Raw genomic sequence first — 22,616 nt, forward strand, 5'->3', positions numbered from 1 at the left:
TTATCTTTATAAGTATTTATTATAAAATATAGTATCGTTGAGTTAGTATCTCGTAAATTCATTCGCCGTGAGGCATCTGTAGTAAGCGCACGCGCTTGTCTGTTAGAATTATAATTCCCAGTGCTTCCCAAACCTCGGTTACGATGTTCACCTGTATCAGTTGCAATAAGGAGCACTCAGATGGGCCGGTGTGCTGTGTTTGTAAGAACCAGTTCGACTTCGCATGTGCCGGCGTCACAGAAACCGGGTTTAGAAGACTGGGTGAAAGAAGAAATAACTGGCGGTGCCCTGGGTGTAAGTCCGGATCTTCACTTTCGCCTGCCGCAACATCCCCAATGCCTTCCCAGTTGGACAGTATACAGGAGCAGTTGAGTCGGATCACTTTCCAGCTGGAGCCGTTGAAGTCTCTCACGGCAGATGTTGCCGTTATCAAGGCCGAAATGTCAGATTTAAAAGCCTCTGTTGAAATGGCTCACTCGGCTTTTGCGTCTTTGGATGCTCGCGTCAAAAGTGTTGAAAAGGCTTTGACAGAGATCCCTGATTTGCAGGAGGAAGTATGCAGACTGCGGCAAGAGCTTGAGGATAGGGATCAGTGGGCTCGAGCGAACAATGTCGAGATCCGTGGGGTACCCTTAAGGAAGGGAGAAAATCTATATGAGATTGCGGAAAGGATAGGGGAGTTGAGTAATTTCCCTATAAGAAGGGAATCTATAAGCTACATTGCGAGGATACCTACTCGAGTGCCTGATGCTGAGAAACCTATAATAATATCGTTTAATAATAGATATATTAAAGAAGATTTGGTGGCGTCCGCGCGTAAAAGCAAGCAGCTTACGCTCGCAGGTTTGGGTTTCTCTGCTACTGGTCCGTTCTACGTAAACGACCATCTGACCCAGAAGAATAAGACCTTGTTAAGTAAGGCGAGATCACTGGCTCGAGAGACGGATTTCAGATATGTTTGGGTGAAGCATGCAAAAATAATGGCCAGAAAATCCGACACGTCACCTGTTTTTATTATAAGAAACGAAAAAGACCTTTTAAAAATAGTTTAACTTTGTTTCTTGAATGCGTTAGACTCCCGAATTTGCAGTCTTTTAGATTTTGTTATAAACTTGTAAGCAGATTGAGAACCATGCGTGCATTCCTTCCTTTGTGTTTTTATGTGAGTCGGCTCGGTGGAGCGGGCTACCTGTTTCCGCAGGTAAGTGCTCGTAGGCAACGGCAGTGCGCGCCGCAGCTTCGACTGTGCGCACGCGTTGCAAGAAACACATTTGTATGTTGGAGATTTGACTGCGCACTTCGCAGTTTGTTTACATCGCATGTCATTATTTACGCTGAGCTTACGGTATTTCTTATAACTCTCCATTCACTCGCCTGCGTTCTATGCAATTTATTCTTCGGCTTAAATTCCTTATTTGCATTTAGTTTTACCTGGATGCTAGGACACTTTTTTCGGCTAAATAGTTATATTTATTTTGCATATTTCTCTCAGACTATTTTAAATCCTCATTTATCGCCAAACGTTAGTTTAATTTATCTTTGTTATAATTTGCTTAGTGCCAGTGCAGTATCTGTCAGTAATATTTTTATTTGTAGGTTTTTGATGTCATTGTTTATTTTAAGTATTAAACTGATAACGTACATAAATTATTTGCTATATGCAGTACCTTGTGTCGGAACTGATAATATTATTATATATAGTTCGCATAAGTTACTTATGTTATATATAAATATTATAGCTATAGTTGATTATTTTTATTTTATCGTTAACGCATTCGGTACTATTTTTATTTTATGTAAGATTGTGACGTTAAGTAAAAGTAGATTGTCGTTTTTCGTTTATTTACATTATTTCCTTATATATTTTGCAATTGTTCACTGTAATATTATTATCAATTTCTTGATAATATCGATATTGATTAGAAGACTTGTATTGAATACATGTTATTTATACAGATTTCTGTATAAATCGATTAGTTACAATGCTGACATTAATATTATTTTTATCTGGTATCTAGTACTGAGGTTCATTATATTATCTACTATAGTCTTTACAAAGTTTCTACTTAGACTTATGTTGATTATTATTAATTGTGGATTCTAATATTAAAGTTTTTTACCAAAATACTCGAGGGCTTCGTACAAAGACACAAATATTTAAACGTAATCTTTTATTAACATCTTTTGACATTGTTTCGCTGACAGAGACGTGGTTGCTTGAGGGTTTGGGAGACAGTGAGTTGTTTGATGATAGGTACGTAGTATTTAGACGGGATAGAAATTACGAAATGACTGGCGAAAAATATGGCGGCGGAACATTACTCGCCGTTCATAGGGACTTCGCAGCCATTGAACGACCTGAGTGGCGGTCATCTGCAGAGGATATTTGGGTGACAATTACGCTAAAAAATAACAATCTTAAAGAAAACATAAAACTACATGTTTGTACAATATACCTCTGCAAAGAAGCGCTTGGTAACTCTTTTAACATGCAGTTGAGTAATTTTTCAGAAAAGCTTTCGTCTATATTTGATACTTGCCCGAATGACTCGTTTTTAATATTAGGGGATTTTAATTTAAAAAATGTAGAATGGTGTGATGAAGGAAACTATCTGCGTCCTAGTGGGGTATCTGGGGTTTCTCAATTGTTATTTTTTGATACTCTGTCAGAATGTAACCTTAACCAATTTAATTATATTAGAAATTCCTCCTGTAATCGTATCCTGGACTATGTACTATCCAATGGGCCCGTAGTTGTCTCACACTGTGGGGATCCTCTGGTTCCTGAGGACCCACATCACAAATCGCTTGAGATCAAATTATCCTTCTTAACAAATGTTGTACTTAAGAGCAATCCTAGAATTAAATTTGTGTACGAGAAAGCCGACTTTGAGGCAATAGTGAGTTCACTTAATGAAGTCGATTGGAAATTGTTGTTATATAATTGCTCCTTAGATGATGCTACGGATGCCTTCTATAATCACCTATATCGCTTGCGAGATTTATTTGTGCCTAGAAAAATAATTTCTTCAGGCAAATTTCCTGTCTGGTACACGTCCTCTTTAAAAAAATTACTTAAAGAAAAGCGTAAATACTTTATTAAGTTTAAAAAGTATAGAAATTTGAGTGACCGCGAAACTTTTAATCTTTTGAGAGAGAGGGCGAAAAGACTGGAAAAAGAATGCTATGATATGTATATTAAACGGTGCGAAGATACTATAATTGAGGAACCTAAATTATTCTGGTCTTTTATAAAATCTAATAGACATGGTTCGAACTCTTTGCCTTCAACCATGTATCTTGAAGATCAATCAGCTGATACTAGTGATGATATTTCCAATCTTTTTGCTACATATTTCCATTCTAATTTTCAAGACAATTCCACTGATTCTTCAAATTTTGTTCCTGCTGGTCATTTGCATGGATTTAATTCGATCTCGAATATTGAAATTGACACTGATTTTGTTCTCAAATCGTTAACAACTGTTGACATCTCTAAAGGTGCAGGGCCTGACCTGATTGATGCTAAATTTGTTGCTGGCTGTGCTGCTGGTTTATGTCATCCTTTATCGATTCTGTTTAGAAGGTCTATTGTTGAAGGGACTGTGCCTAAAATATGGAAGCAAGCATTTATTACTCCAGTACATAAAAATGGAAGCAAGAGTAATATTAAAAATTATAGACCAATTTCTAAATTATGCATTTTCGTAAAAATTTTTGAGAAAATTATACATGATCAAGTGTACAATGCTTTGGCTTCATCATTTATCGAAGAGCAGCATGGTTTTCTAAGAAAGAGGTCGACTAACTCCAATCTTATTAGTTTTATTGATTATGTTACAGTTAATATGGAATCAGGTGGACAAGTGGACTCTGTGTTCACGGATTTTAGCAAGACATTCGATCGTATCGACCATGGAATCCTGCTAAAAAAACTTTACTTAGCCGGAATCCATGGAAACCTATTTAGGTGGTTCAGCTCTTATATTGAAAACCGATCCCAAGCCGTAGCTATTAATGGCTCCCTATCTATTTGGAATGTGGTGCCTTCTGGGGTACCTCAAGGCTCATTATTAGGACCCTTACTTTTTAATATTTTCATAAATGATGTGCGCTCCTGCTTCTCAAACTCTCAGGTTCTCCTTTACGCGGATGATATGAAAATTTTCAGTAACATTTCTAGTGTGTCGGATTGTTTACTTCTTCAAGAGGATTTAAATAAATTTGCTGAATATTGCTCTAGTAATAAATTGGACTTAAACATTAATAAATGCTACTATATTTCATTTACCAGAAAGACAAAACCGACGCATTACAATTATTGTTTATTAGGCAATGAACTAAAGAGAGTCGAAGAGATTCGGGACTTAGGTATCATACATGATTCAAAATTAACATACGAAATTCATATCGATCACATAGTTAAAAAGGCCTCTAGATCTTTAGGATTTCTTAAAAGGTCGTGCTCTCAGTTCACTAATGTTAAACTGATAAAAATACTATACTGTGCCCTGGTTCGTAGCTCCCTCGAGTATTGCTCCCAAGTCTGGAATCCTCAGTACAATATATATATTGATAGGCTTGAATCAATCCAAAGAAAATTTTTAAGGTACTTGCAATTTAAAACAAAGTGTTTTGATTCTTACTATAATTCTATGTGTTCAAGGTACCATTTTCTGCCATTATATATTCGCAGACAAACTGCCGATATTATGTTTTTAGTAAAAATTGCTCAAAGCCAGTTAGATACTCCATCTTTATTAAATAAAATTTATTTGAAAGTGCCTACTAGAACTGTTAGGTTGCCCACATTTCTATATGTTCCATATAGTGCATGTAAATATAGACATAACTCTTTCTTTGTCAGATCTGCTATTGAGATAAATAAAATAGCTGCCCACCCAGATCTTGATTTATTCAATTCTAGTGTCAATAAATTTAAAAACACTTTATCTCAGGCATGGTTTAATGGTTCTCTCTCTGCAAGTTAGGTGTTCTCCTTGTGTGATATATCTCTTTTTTTTCTGATTTCTCTCTTTTTTATGTTAGTTTTTTCCCCCTAAATTTTTCTTTCCTTCTCTTTCAGACAAGCTGCTTAGTTACTCATATGCGAGAACATGTTAATGGTCATTTGTTGTTTATTTCTTTGTTTATCTAGTTATGTAAGACTGTTTGTTCTCCAAAGAAAATAAAATAAAATAAAATAAAATAGTAACACAAGTCTCGAACTTACTTCGAGGCTAACTCAATCAGTGTAGTGTGTAGCAAATATAAATAAAAAGCAAAAAAAATACATCAAACATTTTAATCAATCGTAATTACTATCATTTTCGTCCGGATCCGCCTCTTCAAAGTCCCTGACCTTAACATCAGCGTCTTCTGCGTATTGTAGAATGTTGTCTATGGTTAACAGTATATTCTCTATGCTCTCTTCCTCCTTTATGTTGAGTGGGTAGAACCTGACTAGACTGTAATTCTCTATGACATCCCCTATCGCCTCTGTGAGTTTCGCGTATTTTTCGTGCCATTTTGAATTGCCGTTTCTCATTTCTGCTAGCAGTATGTGGGGGTCTGGGTCCAGGTAACTGGGGGGGGGGAAAAATATAACATTAATGTTATTATAATTATGTGTATGCTGCCCACCCGGTTCCAGGATTTTACCTTTCACTACCCAAAGGTTGGCTGGAAGAGATTGCTCAGCGATAAGTCCGCCTTTGTTCAACATATAATGTATGTTTCTACTACATATGTATTTTTTATGAGCAACAAAGATAATTTGTATTGTATTGTGTCACATTACTATTTTTTTATAACTAGCTATTGCCTCCGGCTTCGCTCACGGTCATTGTTGTTGATTTCATTTCCTGGATAAGAGGTATGTTTTTCTTACTGCGAGACTAAAGTAGGTTTGTATGAAAAGTTGAGGGCAATTTTATCAATCTACATACATTCACGTCACGTCTTTATCCCTAACGAGGTAGACAGAGCCAAAAGTCTAGGAAAGACTTGATGGCTCGATGATGGAATTGAGATTCAAATTGTTACATTTAGCTAGGAGTCCCATCGCCTAAAAGAGTATAACAAATATACAAACTCACTTGTCAATTTGACTCCTAGCTGATTTACTGAGCAGGTCCATCTTCGTGAGGATATTGACGTGCGGCAGCTCCAAGTTCACCATCACGCTGAGGGCCGCCATGGTGCCTGGAAACATTGATTAGCTAGGTATATCGCAGGGTTTTTACTGATATGGGATTTTTTTCTTTTTCTCATAAACATATCCCTTATTTTTGGCGATGGGCTAGCGACCTGTCACTACTTGATTCTCAATTCTATCATAAAGCTATACATTTGAATGTGGCCTGTCAGTCTTTTCAAGGCTGTCGGCTCTGTCTACCCGTCAAGGAATAGAGACGTGACCATATATATGTATGTATGTATCATGAAAAATTTTCACTGTTAAAAAGGTATTAATGTCTGCGGGTGTTACAGGTTTCAGGCTATGTATGTACTACCTGTGAACCGTCTCTAGTATACATACATACATAAGGTCACGTCTATATCCCTTGCGGTGTAGACAGAGCCAACAGTCTTGCAAAGACTGAATGGCCACGTTCAGCTATTTGGCTAAATGATAGAATTGAGATTCAAGTAGTGGCAGGTTGCTAGCCCATCGCCTAAAAAAGACTCCCAAGTTGGTAAGCCTATCCCTTTGTCGCCTTTTACGACATCCATGGGAAAGAGACGGAGTGGTCCTTTTCTTTTTTGTATTGGTGCCGGGAACCACACGGCACTCTCTAGTATAATAGAAAGAATTAACATTTACCTGACAGGAACTTAGCACCGTCAATCATAAACTGTGAATCGATCATGAACACAACGCAAATCCGAAAGTTCCACCGTTCCAGGGCTTCCACGAGCCTCTTCATCACGGGCAGGTGTGTGTACAGCTCTATCTGTCCCGGGCAGTCGAATAGGATGTAGTCGTCGTTCAGGTCTCCTAGTTGGGTCTCTAGCCAATCTAGGTTTTCTAAGAGAGTTCTGGAATAGACCGATAAATATTATTTTAATCTCGCCAAGAGCAAATAGGTTATCTTAAAACTAAAGTACACTATTCCTGTGCCAAATTTCAACGTAATTATTTTTACATATACTATATACATTGCCATTATAACAACTATAAATATAAATACATACTTTTTCTATTTATTAGAATGAAAATTGTTTTTGCCGCACTGAAACATTTACACTGAATGAAGTATATTGTATAGGTTTATAGGATCTAATCTAGAGTTGTGTGCGGCTTGTACATTGTAAGTACTTACATAAATCCATATACAATAAGAAAAAAAACTCAAGAACACTAAAATAACCCACGAGAACAGTTTCCACCTTTTTTTATCATCAAAAAAATAAATAAATCAACAAAGTCTTACTCCAAACAGAAGACAAGTCCGCCATTAGGCCCAAACTTCAACTCATCATCTTCCATCGCATCGCTCAAATGTATCAGCCCCCGGATATCCACGATCGGGTCGTAGGAAAAGTGTTCCGCAGCAGGATCCAAGTTAACTACATCTATTAGGCGGTTTGTGGTGCTGGCATGTTTCACCATAGTTGAGCAATATGTGGACTAAAACACAAAAAAAATCATATGTAAAAAAATATATTACATTTTTATCTTTTAGATTCTACTACGAGTTCTTAAAACATACAAACATAAACATAATTATGTCTTCATCCCTTATGGGGTACAGAGCAAACAGTCTTGAAAAAGACTGAAATTCCACGTTCAGCTGTATGGTGATGATGGAATTGAAATTCAAATAGATAATAATGTAGAATAGGAAATTTTCAGACACTTGGATCAACAACAAACAATATTTTAAATATAAAAAGTTACTACTTTAAAAACATGATTAATTTTAACTCTATGCACGACTGCATAGAGTTCAATTAATCATGTTTTTAAATTCACTAAGAAATATAATTGGGGATTACCTTGCCACTTCCTGCGGGTCCAACAACAAATTGTGCGTATCGCATGGTTTTTCCAAAAAAATTACTTAAGCTCGAGCTAAAGGTTATATTTACATCCCTGTATTTTGTGAACTGCACGTTTTTTATAAGTAAAAAATTTCACAACCAATTACCAATTAGATTCACAAAAACCATAGAATATCCTACAAGAACAATCAATACATGCCTATTATGGGATTTTCTCAAAAATTATCCTTGTTTTTGTTGTGTTTATTGTTGCCATTTGCCAATTTTATTTACACCGTATATAGTAAATATATTTTACAATGTTTTTTACAAACCTTTGTTTTTGCTATAAAGTATATATTACAAAATATAATTTTCAATTGAACTTATTTAAGGGTTTTTGTTTATTTTCACGGGTTTTTCAATAAATGGTTTAAAATTTTTATGTAGCAAGAAGTGGTAACATTATGAAGATTTGACTTTGACACGTGACATTTTTACATATGACGGTGACTTTGACGGTTACATTTTCTTTTTTTTTTGACTCATTAACCAATTACATATGTCGAAACTCTAAGACATTACCACACTTGGCACGGTTACTATTTTATTTTTACATACCTACATACCATAGATACATAGGTACAAGTACAAAATATTTCTTTCCCGGAGGGATGCACTGACTGTATCTTTCCACTTGCCACGATCCCTGCGTATTTCTTTCCGTTATTCCACATTCATATCTCTCTTCATATAAGCTCGTCGGTTTTGGTTTTTTATTTCAACGACATACAAAAATATACAACTGGCCGAAAATAGTATTATTTATTTTATTTTAAAATTATTTAGCTCGACAATTCATTCTACAACAATTGAAGTTTGACTGTTGAAATTGTAAGTAATAATTACAAGTGTTCTTGCCTTTATTTAAATCCAAGTTTATTCTGTTTGTTTCATGAATTGTGCACCATGCCAGCAATTGGCATAGATTTGGGTACGACTTATTCTTGCGTAGGGGTCTTCCAACATGGTAATGTGGACATCATAGCCAATGAAATGGGTAATAGAACCACTCCATCCTATGTCGCATTCACTGACACCGAACGTCTTATCGGAGATGCTGCAAAGAACCAAGTGGCTATGAATCCAAATAACACAATTTTTGATGCCAAACGCTTGATTGGCAGGAAGTATGATGATCCGAAAATACAGCAAGATCTGAAACACTGGCCCTTCAAGGTAGTAAACGAAGATGGAAAGCCGAAAATAGAAGTGGCGTTCAAAGGCAAGAAGAAGAGGTTTACTCCTGAAGAGATTAGTAGCATGGTACTCACCAAAATGAAGGACATTGCTGAAAGTTATCTAGGTGGATCGGTGAAGGATGCCGTGATAACAGTCCCGGCTTATTTTAACGATTCGCAAAGACAAGCGACTAAAGACGCAGGAGCTATTGCTGGACTTAATGTTCTTCGTATCATCAATGAGCCCACAGCAGCTGCTTTGGCATATGGACTTGACAAAGACCTAAAGGGTGAACGGAACGTTTTAATTTTTGACCTGGGTGGTGGTACGTTTGACGTTTCAATTCTCACCATCGACGAGGGGTCCCTATTCGAAGTTAAAGCAACGGCCGGTGATACTCATCTTGGTGGAGAGGACTTTGATAACAGAGTTGTTAATTATCTAGCAGACGAATTCAAAAGAAAGCATAAGAAAGACTTGAGGAATAATCCCAAAGCATTGCGTAGACTGCGCACCGCTGCTGAACGAGCCAAACGTACTTTGTCTGCAAGTACAGAAGCTTCTATCGAAATAGACGCTTTGTATGAAGGCATAGACTTCTTTTCCCGTTTATCGAGGGCTAGGTTCGAGGAACTGAATGCCGACCTTTTCAGAGTAACTCTAGAGCCTGTTGAAAAAGCCCTCAAAGATGCAAAGTTTGATAAATCATCCATTCATGATATTGTATTGGTTGGTGGGTCAACTCGAATTCCCCAAATTCAGAATTTACTTCAAAACTTCTTTAATGGTAAGAAGCTAAATTTGTCTATAAACCCTGACGAGGCTGTTGCTTATGGTGCGGCTGTGCAGGCAGCTATCCTTAGCGGGAACCGTCATTCAAGGATTCAAGACGTTCTTTTGGTGGATGTTACTCCACTATCGCTTGGCATTGAGACTGCTGGTGGGGTAATGACAAATATAGTAGATCGAAACGCAAAGATACCATGCAAGCATTCCCAAACGTTCACCACTTATTCTGATAACCAATCAGCCGTCACCATTCAAGTTTACGAAGGTGAAAGGGCTATGACTAGAGATAATAACTTATTGGGAACGTTTGATTTGACTGGTATACCGCCAGCTCCACGTGGAGTTCCTCAGATAGACGTCACATTTGATCTTGACGCAAACGGAATTCTCAATGTTTCCGCCAAAGACAATAGCACTGGGAAGAGTAAGAATATCGTCATAAAGAATGATAAAGGCAGACTGTCTAAAGATGAGATAGATCGCATGTTATCTGATGCTGAGAAGTATAAAGATGATGACGAGAGACAAAAGGAGAAGATAGCAGCTCGTAATAAATTGGAATCGTATGCTTTTAGTGTTAAACAAGCAGTTGATGGTTGCAATGGGAAGCTGAGTGAAGCAGAGTGTTCTAATTTGAGACGGAAATGTGACGATGTATTGAAATGGCTGGAGAGTAATAGCTTGGCGGAAACAGATGAGTTTGAGCATAAGTATAAGGAGTTAAATGGGGTTTGTGCTCCGGCAATGAGAAAACTGCACTCGTCTGGTTCTGCTGGCAAGAAAGGAAGCTCTGACGGGCCGGTTATTGAAGAGGTGGATTAGTTCTTTAATTTAATGTCAAAATTTAATCTTGTTTGTTCGTTGAAGTAATTATAATTCTTGTCTTTAAATCGTGTGTTATCTTGATTCCCATGTCCTTTTAGATTCATAGTACTATAAGTACAATTTAATAGGTATATAGGTAGTTGCGTTCTTCAATAGTATGCGTTAAATCCATTTAATTGTTTGTTGCAGGCCGTGGCTTTTTTAAAACTTTTACTGTTAGTGCTCCAGCGAGAACATTGATCGGAGCCATAGTCTATTAAAGTTTAACAAAAGAAAATCGTTTATTGCTCTTAGTCTATGCCTTTAGACAGTTACTTTATACAGAATCTGTACACATAAATGTCACGTCTTTATCGCTTACAAGGTAGACAGAGCAAGTCTATTGTTAATGGGCACTTTGTCTAGTTAATATTGGCGCCTCTTATAAAGTTGCCATAAGTATTCCGTTTTGATATCTGGTTAAGTCTTTCTTCAACTAGAGACTTTGGATGGTTGTGAAGTTCAGTTTGTTGAAGAAAACGCCGCAGTGCCGTTTGTTACCGCTTCTTATACACTGACGCTTTGGAAGCGGTAGTAAACCAGACCAGACCCAGAATATCACAAAGGCTACTGATAGGGTTCCCATACGGACGAAGTCGCGGGCGGCTTCTAGTTTTAACATAAAGTTATCTGTTCTTATTTTAGCGTAGGCTACCAGAATTGGTAGCTGTAGCAATATACCCATCCACCCACCACATGGAGGTCGTAAAATGCGACCAAGGGAAACTTGGGATTCTAATTTAGGCGATGGGCTAGCAACATGTCACTATTTGAATCTTAATTCTATCATTAAGCCAAACAGCTGAACGTGGCCTATCAGTATTTTTAAGACTGTTAGCTCTGTACTCCATAAGAGATATAGACGTGATATGTATGTATAAGCAGTGGTTCAGTTGTTAGTCTGGTATCCCCAGTGCCAGGGAAATTTTTGGATAGCAGTAGTTCGTTGGATTTGAGCGGTGGTCGAATGAGTAAGGTGCCCGGTTAAAATGCGTATGGCACAAAAAAGGCACAGGTTCGAATGGACATGTACCAATGACTATTTTCGAAGTTATGCATATTAGTTTAAATACTAAGCGATGCTCTTACGGTGAGGGAAAACATCGTGAGGAAACCTGCACATTCACGCAACTGGATGTGTAACCATGATCGATCCAATATGGGTTAGGTTCTCTTGTAATGGTTGCGGAGGTCGGACGGGAATCGCTTCGTGTAAAAACCGTACTCAGCTAATCCAGGATCCATGGTCAATAGTTTACTCCGAGCTCCTCTCCAGATTAGTAAGGTTGCAACCGGGACTGAAGTCAGGAGGAAGGAGGGTAGTTTGGTGGATATAAATAATCGACTATGAGAGGTATGTAAATAAGAAGCAGTAAAACAAACATTGATTAGCAATTTCTTTATTTTTAATTTAATAACTTTAGAAATTGTTCGGAAAGAAGACAATGTTTCAGCTTTTTTTTATTATTATTATGATATGAACAATAATAATTATCGCTATAATATTTAATACTATTCATTATATTGAGATAACGTACCGTAGTTTTCTATGGCTACACCCTTATTTACATCCCTACCGCTGTCAACGAAACAAAATGGCGGGTAGGATGAGTAGGTGCCTCGAATATTTTTAAAATACCCGCGCTTTTTATTTTTTCTAGTTTTTTTATTTGACTGGCCATGGAAATAACATTTAATTATTAGCGTGGAACACTGTAGGATATAAAGCAGTAAATGAACTAAAATCTGATGATTATTTCACTTTACGCCACAACCAGCCAATTACAACGACGATTCTAAATCGCCCGATCAAATTTTCTATGGATTGGAGCATAAATATGTAAGTACAACTTCAGTTAGAGCCGCTACGTCTATCTTATATAGAGATGGTATTTTTTTTCTATATTCCTCACTAACGGTTTTTATTCTAAGCTTACGCATTATAGGTTGTACCTTTACCTACTAGTGAGTGCAGTCCACTCCAATGTATGAGAGATTCAAATTGGTCTAATATAGGCTCACTTCACAGTCATAGATACTTTTTTATGATTTCCCCTGACCAGAATATCAATTAAATAGGCGATAACGAAACCTTTTGAATTTCAAATGATTCTATTTTCGAATTAAGGCGCGTTCTATTTTTAAGTTTGTTTTTTTAATCATGGTTGTAAAAGGTGTGCAGTCTGAGTGGCGCTCTTATGATAATAATAAAATTTGACGTCGACCAATGTTGTGAGACCAAAAGATATGACAATTAAACATTGATGTTTGAAATGTCCCGAAGTAATGAATAAATATTTTGAATTATGAGCTGTTGTAACTTAGTCGCCATAATTTCTACAATCGGTAAGTCAGAAATTATTTCAGTATATTTTGTTGTTAAATTTTTGTTCTGACGTCAAACCACAGTAACTTCGATCATACGAGGTTTTCTAAGTAGTTTGGATTTAGAAGTAGATATGAATTACAATTTTGCAAATAATTTCTGTTAAAATCTTTGACTATTACCAGGAAATACTTATAATTTACAGAGGTTTTGTTGCGTTACGTGCATTAACCTTACCGGACGGTAGATTTCCACGGCCTATAAACCTGTTCTAACTAAAAAACCTTGTTAATATTCCAAATATAATGTCAATTGGATCCTTAGACACTAAATTTGGACAAAATTGGCCGCGATCGACGGAAGGGGAAGCCGTAAAGAATGGCTCGACACTTATTGATGTAACATGTCCAATCGCGTAGGGTTCTGCATGCTAATGTCGTGTTTACTGTTATATCTGATCGATAAAATTTGGTTTTTACGCCTATTGCATCGTATGTTAGCGCGAATTGCCTAAGCTACAAATTAAAAAAAAAATCTATTGTAAGAGTACTTATATAATGCTATTAATTTTTTTTTGTCACGTAACAATAAAACCTATGTTCTATTTGGTCTACGAATAAGAGATTAAAAAAAATGTTTTTTTTTTGGATTGATTTTTCTAATGTTCAGTTGTTAAATTGCATTTGAATTCCCCAGTATGTATGTAATTCCTAAGTAAGTATTTTATTATATTCGAGGCACCTATCAAAAACAACAATGAATATATAATATACATATCCGTACATATTCCTTCAAGCTTTCAAATAAATTATCCAGATTATTAAAAGAAAAACATTAATTTTTTTTTAAGATCGAAAACCAAAATTTAACTGTCAAACAGCCTAAATTGTATTGAACTATTATAAGCTAAACTTATTGGCTAGCTTAGTTTTATATTTAACATCGATATGTATGTAGTTGGTATTTCTAAAACTGTATTAAATATAGAAAGATCCGTGTAATGAAAAATTTTAAAACCGGCTCCTTTGAATTCCAAAATTGGGGTCTAAATTCTAAAAGATAATTTCGTAATATTTCCGATACATTTTAAGAATGACGATAATTTTGATTAATCATGTTTTTTTTACCCTTTTTAAAAAGTATGTCTGGGTGTTCTATTCGTCTACTTATTTCTATATGAAATAGTACTAAATGTGGCATTTCACTTAATTATTTACATTAATTTTAAATAACTGTTTATAATTATGTACAGGATGCAAGGAATATGGTTCCTTTTTAATGTACAGTTTTCACTTAATATCTCCTAATAATGAGGGAACTAAAAAATAAAATAATGAAAAAAAAAACCAAAAAATAGATTAAAAGCAAATTTATTGCTAAAATAAAATAAAACTATAACCACAAGCAATACAGTATTTGCTTAATCGTACGTTTCATTTGTTGCAAAATTTGTACGTCGTCTAAAAATGTAAAAAAAAAATGTTCTAAAGAAATAACGGAATTAAAATGTTGGAAATTGAGAAAATGAGCGACATCACAAACTTGAGCTACCCCGACACGTATAAAATAGTCATAGAAAACATACAATAGTATAAAATAAACATTCATAATTTAATTATAAAACTTATAACCCAATTATAATAATATTTTAAACCTTACCGGTTCATATAAACATAATAATACTTTTCAACTGGGGTCAGTATGTCATAGCTTAAATTTACATATGATTGCACTTTAAACTTTCATTAACAATAAATGAACTCCTATCACTAAGATGCCGGCAACGAATACTTACAGTACAGTCTACCCTAGCTATATACAGTCCACGCATTTTTGGTATATTTATTTACATTCGAATAAAAAGCCGTAACTTAAAAATACTCAGATATTTGTACCAATCAGGGTACCGATTCGACCACTAAATAATATTAATAAAAAAAAAAAAAATTAAAGCAAAATGCATATTTTTGTATCGTAAGGTTTTCTCGTCCGTCGGGACGTATGCCTGGCATATCACGATCTATGTACAAAAGTCTTTGGCCTTACAATCGAATTAACAAACTCCTACACATATTCGCACTGATCTACATCGTCCGGCCCTACAATAAATATATCGTCTATGTATGCACTTCAATATTCCCATCGGTCGTCGTCGTTTTCCGTTTTGATTTTGTCTTCCGGGAGGACATCCTCCGGGGTGTGTGTGGCTCTCGGCGTGTGCGGCGTGTGGGGAGTGTGGGGTGTATGAGGAGTGTGAGGGGTGTGGGGGGTGCGGGGCGCCGGGGAGGTGGGGGAGGCGCCGCGGGCCACGGGCGCCGGCTCCACTCGCACCGTTTCCTCCGCCTCTCTTCTGAAGTCGTCGCTCCTCATCACGCAAACCCCATTGATGATCACCTCGTCAGGGTTCCGCGGCTTCTCGTCCTGCCAGTCCGGGTTGACCCACTGCGGCGCGGCGGGTTTCCGCCGGTTGGAGCGGCCGGCCGGCGTCGACGCCGCTTTGGGCTCCGTCTTGGATTCCCCGTCGTCCAGCGAGTCGTCCGACCCGAGGTTGCTCTCGACATCGTCGTCCTCGAAGTCGTCGCCGTCCGGCTCTCGCTTCAGAGGCATCGACAGGTCCAGCCCGCCGATCTGGTCTTTCACTCTTTCGTCGGGTGGGACCAGGCCGCGACCTATTAACGCGGCCAGGTTGGTATTCGCAGCGAAGTATGGAGGATACGGAAGAGGAACTCCTGCGAGACCCATCCTTTCTTTCTGCAGTTCCAGCAGTCTCTGGTTCAACAGCAACCTGAACTGGACCGGCTCGAAGGGCGCCGTGGACTGGTCTCTCGCCGGCGGCTCCGCGGGCAGACCGTGCGGCGCCTGCTGCTTTAATCGCATGCGGTGGTTGTGGAACCAGTTCGTGATCGTTCTTGTCGATAAACTCAATTCTCCCGCTAGGAATTCTATAGTGGGCATGTTGGGGTAGGGGTCGAGCGCGAACGCTAGCCTCAACGCTTCTTTTTGCTCCTCAGAAAACAGGACTCTCTGCTTCTTCGCTGATGGGACTCCCGAGGTGGGTCCGGGCGAGCTCGAGTGGTAGAACTCTGAAGTGTCATTGGAGGACGTGTCAGAGGAATTGTCCTGTCCTGGTCCGCTGGATCGCCGCCGCTTGTTGGCCTCACGCCTCTCATTCTTCAGCGCTTGGAGTCGGTCAATATTGTGAGCGTCGCTGAGCCACAGCTGCATCCTTATGAACGGTTCCCTGCCTTTGATGCTGAGCATGTGCCAGGGTTTAGGCTTGGATAGCAGCTCGCTGACGGATCCTTGCGAGAGGCCGAGCACGGCTTCTCCGAAGATCTTCTGTCCGATGTTGTTCGCGAGGAGAGCCTCCTTGATCTTGGTTGTGATAGTCTGCGTGTCGAGGTCCTGCGTGAGGGCGGCCATCTCGTAGACGCTGGGGGACATGTGGTGGTGCAGGTTGCGCATGGCGGGGTGCGGGTGCGGGTGCGGGTGCGGCGCGGGCGGCGGCTTGCGCTCCTTGTCGGGCTGCGGCGGCAGCGCCACGGCGTGGTGCGGCGGGAAGCCGGGCGGCGTCAGCAGCAGCGGCGCGGGCTGCGGCAGGTGCGGCAGGTGCGCGCCGCCCAGCAGCTGCTCCTGCTGCATCTTGCTGAGCAGCGACCCCGCCTCCGACAGCATCTTCTGCGCCGGCGCCATGGGCTTGTTCATGTTGGGTGGGCAGGCTGTGGACAACAGACATTCTGGGTTATCGATCAATTCTTGACAGTAATTCATTTTGCTGTGTCAATTTAAAAACGAGGTGCGTTTTTTCAATGATTCGGTTTTCGAAAAGTTAAAGAGTGTAGGTGGTGGTAAAATATCAATTAAAAAATACTTATTTCAAAGAAATTAAGTAGTACCTAACTGTTTTGGTTCTAAGTTCTAACATAAAACTAATTTGCACAAGACTAATATATTATGGGAAATCCATATATTAAAAGCTATATATAGTAGCCATAAATTTAAAGAATACTTACGAGGCGCTCCACTGTAGTTCCCGGTCCTCATCAGCTTCTCGGGCGCGATTTTGTACTGCGACGCGACCAGCTTGTGCACAGCGTTGTCGTCTTCCAAGAACATCTTCATCCTGATGAACGGCTCCCGGCCTTTCTGCGTCAGCATGTGCCAGGGCTTGGGCCTCGCCAACAGGTCACTCACTGAACCCTGAGACAGTCCTAACACCGACTCTCCAAACAGTCTCTGACTGATCGAGTACTGACTCAACGCTTCCTTCACTCTTCTCACTATATCCTCAGTATTCAAATTGTTAAAGAGATCAAACTGCTGCTGAGTTATTGGCGGAAGAACAGCTTTCATCGAGCGCTGCGGTGGCGCGTGATGAGTGGGGTTCGTCGGCTGAGAAATGAGGCTGTTCGTGATCGAAGCCATCCTCTGCAAGGGACTCGCCGCTGCGGAACTACTGAAGTCATCGTTCGGCGTTATCGCCGGAGGTAAAATCGCGTTTCCCAGCGGACTCGACGCGGAAGACCCCGTCGACTGCTGTCCCGGTTCTAATTTTGGCCTCACTAACGAGAAAGCGCTGCCCGCGTGCCTTATAGCCTCTTCGGCGTCTATCGGCCTATCCTTATCACTATCAGTCATTCCATTCATTTTGGCGTTTTTGTCTTTAGGCAGGGAGAGATCCTGGACTGCGCCAGAGCCGTTCATGTGTTGGTTCTGGGCTTGCTGCATGGCTTGCTGCTGCAGCGCGAGGAGGTTGGGGAAGGGCGGCATCCCGGGCAGGTTGTGCAGGTTGGGGATGTTCCCCTGGGGCTGCAGCTTCGCGAGCTCCCGGTGGTAGGCCTCCAGCGCCAGGCGGATGTCCTCGGGCGGCCGCTCCATGTGTGGGGGCATCCCGCCGCTGAAAAAAGGTGGGAACATGCTACATTTTAGTTTTAGATTTGCTGTCCTCGTGCATATTATTTTTATTAATTATTTTATGTCTATGAACAAGTTTTTCTTCTACACTAATAACATAACGTCTTAACATTTGAATCCTAAAACAGTCTGATGTCAGCGTCTTGAAAGTGAATATAGTCAAATTACATATGTAAGCATTTTTCTATAAACACGTAGTTTCTGTTTCGTAGTCACGTCTATATCCCTAGTGGAGTAACAGCGCTAACAGTAACTGAAAGTGGCCTTTCAGTCTTAAAAAGATTGAAAGCCTGCGGCTTCATGATGCAATTGAGATACAAATAGTGACAGGTTGCTAGCCCATCGCATACAAGAGGAATTCCAAGTTTATAAGCCTATCCCTAAATTGACTTTTACGACATCCATTGGCAAGTTATGAAGTGATTCCATTCTATAGTGTCGGAAACCATATGGCATGAGCTCAATTACTCATGAGATAATCCTTTATTTGAAAGAAATCTGAACAAAATCAATGATGTTAATTATCAAGTGAGAACTGTATTCTTACCCAGGGAAGCCATCGCGACTGTGCCTCATGTCCTCCACCCTCCGCGTCATGATCTTGGCCAGCTCCTCCTGGTAGATCCGCACCACCTTCTCCTGAGGAATGTCGTCGTTCTCATACTTCTTCAGTCTTCTGTTCTGGCTCGAGTCCTGGAATGATAAAACCGATGGATGCATAAGTGTCATTAAGCCATTTAGCTAAGTGGCCTTAAAGTCATAGGCCTGTCTTCCCCCTAAGGGATAAAGGTGTGATACCATGTGTATGTGAATGTAGAAGGCGCTAGACCGCGCGGGAGGTTGCCTACGCGTTTTACCGACCAATTAAAGTCTAAAAAAGGCCAGTCCATTAACCAGGATAGTAGACTTCGAGTAGAGAAAAATGGCGAAGCATCGTGCGTAATGCAGACTTTATAGAGCTCCCGGGCTTTGAAGAGGGACGCAGGGAAGACCACAGCGGCACAACGTCACAAGGAATACACGAAACTAGATCAAACTAATCACTTACCTTGGAATATGGCGATTGGCATTGCGTCCTGGGGGAGCTGGAGTCCTCGTTGCTTCTAGAGTCATCGTTGTTGGGTTGAGAGGGCTTCATGAGATGAGAGGCTTCGTTCAGGATGTGAGCCAGGCGGTCGTCGCCCTCGCCTTCCGACCTCCCGAACCCGGGGCCAAGGGTGCCATCTTTTGTGCCAACTGGGAACAAGAAAAGAAGGGTGAAATTATGGTACGTTACGTGCGCGTTTAATACATGTATTATTTGTAAATAAGAATTGTAGAGATAGGATTTTGTGAGTAAAGTTAGTTATAATAGCTAGTTTTAAAGCTAGGAATTCATTGTTTTTTGTAACTTCACATGCCATGAAAAAATTAAGCTAAAGTTGCGAGTGGTCTGCTGCCTGATTGAAATCTGTCTTGTAAATAAAAGGCTGCTGTGCCTTACGTTAGTAATGTTTAAAAAATTAAATGCTGAGTCTAATATTAGAGACATTTCTTCTTCATAGTAGGTACCCGAGGTTTCAGGAGAATCTTTGATGTCCAAACATTTATATTCCACCCCAACGGAAACAATAAATTGACCTGCTTTATTTAGAAAGATCATAAACGCTTCCATTAAAAATGTTCTATAATTTCGTAACAGTATTTAACGCTGGTTTTAATTGCAGTAAAATGGTCGCAAGTGTAACGGGCGAATCATGCGCATGCTTGCCAAGTAATAAATAAGGCAGTTATATTTGGCACAATTGAAATTAGGTGGATCATTAAAATGCTACACTGCAATGAATAGCATTATAAGATATAATCGCTGAATGGGACCACTCATCGCCTAAGCCAGTAATCCTAAAACGCCGCGAGCGCATCCATAAACAAGTGGAGTTACGCGCGAAAACCGACGGCCATCTTGTGGTCATTCATCCTGTCAACATATTGTCTTTGGTCTCACAATGAACGCTATTTAGATGCTGATATATGCACGACATTAGTTTAATTAAGACCAGTAATTAGGAGTGTTAGGGATAAATGTGGTTATAATGCTCGGATATGCGTTTAGGCGGCGTCCTGACGTTATTATAATATCAAAGAAGTGTTTTAACATGGCTGACTTTGCGGAAAATATGTGACATTATACCACAATCATGAAGAAACCTTTCAAGATCTCTTTCATGTTGAAGAACAGATTAAAAAAAGCTACATCAGATACAGCAATCAGTGCTTGGTTTTGGCACAATTAAAACGAAAATCCTATTTTCGTTCATAAATTTTCCTTTACCTTTTAATTCTAGACGTGATTATATGAATGAATGAGCAAAAATAAATGTAAAAATAGGTCGTTCTGTGGTGATGAGTAAAAAATTGTTATAGGTATATTTTCTGTAAGTAATCACGGACTAAATAGGTACGTAATTACCGAAAACTATAAACTAGTTTAGTCGCTAAGCCTTGCGTGTCTTCGAACTCATATCAGTGACATAACAGCAAACATTATAAGCCAATAATCGTTATCACATGATTTGCTATCAACGATTTCAAGGAAATTTGAATATTAAGCTTAATACAAACACCTCGACAGCTGATGGCCTCAATGTGTCATGTTATCTCAAAAACAATGCGACGTGTCACAGACGGTCGTTAAATTAAATTTGTGTTTTAAGACAACTGACACGCGTTTTTTCCTCGAAGTTACGAAAAAATATATCTCATTGATGCGGTCGGTTTTATCGCGAGGAAAGCAAGTAACGTTATTAATTTTATAAGGATCCACAAACGCTTTATCGCCTCCTTAATGTTATTTTAAAACCGACAATATGTTCACTAATTTCTTCGCAAGTATTCGCGATCGTCGCTTATTTTAGATTCGAGGAACAGCCCAAGTTAAACCTTGATTAATTGACTGTAAAAAGCAGGATGCGTCGTTTGTTTTTCGAATTCTCTCAAATTTTATTAGCGTTTAAAGTGATTTTCTTTTAAAGGCTGGCCGCAAAGAAAACTTCAATTTTAGCGGCCAGTTGTATGTTATTTTCCGTAGTTGTTTCTTTTTTTTTTTGTAAAAAAGTGACCATGCAATACTTTGCATGATAGTGAGTGAAAATGATATCGTAACTTTCACTAACTGGACCTTACGTAAGGAGTTTGAATGACCATTAGTTCCCACGTTCCACTTTGGAGTCTGTGCGACATGCAAACATTGTCCTTCTGCGCTGTACTCTACCATTTTTTTGTGAAACCGCCATTCACAGACATAACGACTTATGACTAAGGAGACGTGATCTAAATAAATTTTAAAAATGGTCGGATTTTGATTATATCGCATGATCATAACGTTCTCAAGTTCAAGCCCATAATAATAGCAGACAATAAGTCCATATACGTGATTTGGTGGCATAATTGCTTTGTTTACTTTTTAATGACTTGTTAAATTGCCACTTTGTTTCGGCCATCTTAATTTTATGTTGATATAGACGTGCTCAAACTTTCGTGAGTTGCGCAAATGGTAGATATTGACCGTTTAGTATTTATTGTCGAGAATTTCAATTATTTAATATTTTCTAAGTAATATGTCTTACAATACAAATACTTTCTATAATTCGCTATTATAGTAGAAGGATATAGAAGAAAACTTGAAATAAAAAAGACATTTCGACTTCGAGTGATTCTTATCGAGTTGATAGATTGCAGTCTACGCGGGCCCTTATATCAGACATTAGCATGTGCCGCGTGTGTCCGCGGTATAACATCACCAATTATATAGTTTATTCCAAATTCATTCTTCGAGATACGAAACGTCGATAAATTTCAACACACGCCTATTTATGCCTTTGATCTTGCAGACATTTTGTTATTCTGTGTGTAACACGCGGCCAATTACAGTTACGTGCCCAAAATGTTGTCAAGAAAAAAAATCCCGGTTTTACTCAGTGACAGTGACGTAATGCGCGCCATTTTGTTTAGATAAACGTCAGGCTTCGACATGGCCGCTGACCGATGGCGTACCTACCAAATTTGTCCTCATTTTTGTTCTTAAAATCTTTTTATCCAAGAGGTACCTTCGCTGACTCACTCTCTTATCTCTGCTGTCGTTGACTGTTAAAGCGATATGATCACTTTTTATTACAGCCATTACGATGTGCATTTTTGATGGATATTAAAAAAAAACCCGCTCGGCCAATTAATGTTGTCCGGTCACGGAACTCTTGTATTTATCGGACACAGTTTGATTACAAAGGAGGGAGACGGGGGCGACATTGTAAATTCGACTAGTACAATCTAAGGATAATATATATAAAAAGAAAATTATTTGTTTATGCGACATAATATCGCGTGCGTGCACGCGAAAACTATTTCTTTGTGGCCGTTATTGATTGCTATTGCCGTATGAATATTCAAAGGCTTTGGAAAGTAAAGGGGGTGGTGCCCTAAATTATCGTGTCATTGTGACATAGTAAAAAAATTACCA

The 22,616-nt window shown here is 39.0% G+C and overlaps 4 protein-coding genes and 1 long non-coding RNA gene across 9 annotated transcripts in view; 3 read left to right on the plus strand and 2 right to left on the minus strand.

Annotated features, from left to right (window-relative positions):
• Positions 1 to 71: 71 nt before the first annotated feature.
• LOC106133235 (uncharacterized) lies at positions 72 to 2,289 on the plus strand. The gene has a single exon (XM_013332885.2). The coding sequence runs from the start codon at positions 144 to 146 to the stop codon at positions 1,050 to 1,052; it is 909 nt and encodes a 302-aa protein (XP_013188339.1). The 5' UTR covers positions 72 to 143; the 3' UTR covers positions 1,053 to 2,289.
• Positions 2,290 to 5,286: 2,997 nt separating this feature from the next.
• Positions 5,287 to 8,339, minus strand: LOC106133228 (GPN-loop GTPase 3). The gene is made up of 5 exons (XM_013332878.2): positions 8,002 to 8,339; positions 7,437 to 7,633; positions 6,827 to 7,041; positions 6,099 to 6,204; positions 5,287 to 5,585 (listed from the first exon to the last, which is right to left on the minus strand). Exons 1-5 carry the CDS (start codon positions 8,044 to 8,046, stop codon positions 5,309 to 5,311), a joined length of 840 nt encoding a protein of 279 aa, XP_013188332.1. The 5' UTR covers positions 8,047 to 8,339; the 3' UTR covers positions 5,287 to 5,308.
• Positions 8,340 to 8,949: 610 nt separating this feature from the next.
• On the plus strand, positions 8,950 to 10,839 carry LOC106133250 (heat shock protein 68-like). The gene has a single exon (XM_013332912.2). The coding sequence runs from the start codon at positions 8,956 to 8,958 to the stop codon at positions 10,837 to 10,839; it is 1,884 nt and encodes a 627-aa protein (XP_013188366.1). The 5' UTR covers positions 8,950 to 8,955.
• A 2,290-nt stretch (positions 10,840 to 13,129) lies between these two features.
• LOC132903169 (uncharacterized) lies at positions 13,130 to 18,806 on the plus strand. Its single transcript, XR_009657326.1, has 3 exons — positions 13,130 to 13,227; positions 17,875 to 18,114; positions 18,673 to 18,806. It is a non-coding gene; the product is annotated as an uncharacterized LOC132903169 (long non-coding RNA).
• LOC106133261 (homeobox protein cut) overlaps positions 14,562 to 22,616 on the minus strand; it is a 157,700-nt gene continuing 149,645 nt past the window's right edge. For 4 of the 5 annotated variants that reach the window (XM_060950640.1, XM_060950636.1, XM_060950639.1 and 1 more), the window contains 4 exons: positions 19,170 to 19,357; positions 18,669 to 18,814; positions 17,221 to 18,125; positions 14,562 to 16,926 (listed from right to left, as the gene is read on the minus strand). In XM_060950640.1, coding sequence (XP_060806623.1) covers positions 15,338 to 16,926; positions 17,221 to 18,125; positions 18,669 to 18,814; positions 19,170 to 19,357 — 2,828 coding nt within the window. In that variant the 3' untranslated portion in view covers positions 14,562 to 15,337. The remainder of the gene's footprint in view (positions 16,927 to 17,220; positions 18,126 to 18,668; positions 18,815 to 19,169; positions 19,358 to 22,616) is intronic. The other variant, XM_060950637.1, reaches the window with a different exon arrangement.

The sequence above is a fragment of the Amyelois transitella genome, chromosome 22 (genome assembly GCF_032362555.1).
Source record: "Amyelois transitella isolate CPQ chromosome 22, ilAmyTran1.1, whole genome shotgun sequence".
In the NCBI taxonomy this organism is placed as follows: Eukaryota; Metazoa; Arthropoda; class Insecta; order Lepidoptera; family Pyralidae; genus Amyelois; species Amyelois transitella.

Bases quoted from the DNA above. Each gene is read 5' to 3' on its own strand.
- LOC106133235 (XM_013332885.2), top strand. From the start codon at position 144: ATGTTCACCTGTATCAGTTGCAATAAGGAGCACTCAGATGGGCCGGTG.
- LOC106133228 (XM_013332878.2), bottom strand. From the start codon at position 8,046: ATGCGATACGCACAATTTGTTGTTGGACCCGCAGGAAGTGGCAAG. The intron at 7,634-8,001 runs GTAATCCCCAAT...TTTGTGTTTTAG, and splicing joins GACCCGCAGGAAGTGGCAAG to TCCACATATTGCTCAACTAT. The intron at 6,205-6,826 runs GTAAATGTTAAT...CAATGTTTCCAG, and splicing joins CGGTGCTAAGTTCCTGTCAG to GCACCATGGCGGCCCTCAGC.
- LOC106133250 (XM_013332912.2), top strand. From the start codon at position 8,956: ATGCCAGCAATTGGCATAGATTTGGGTACGACTTATTCTTGCGTAGGG.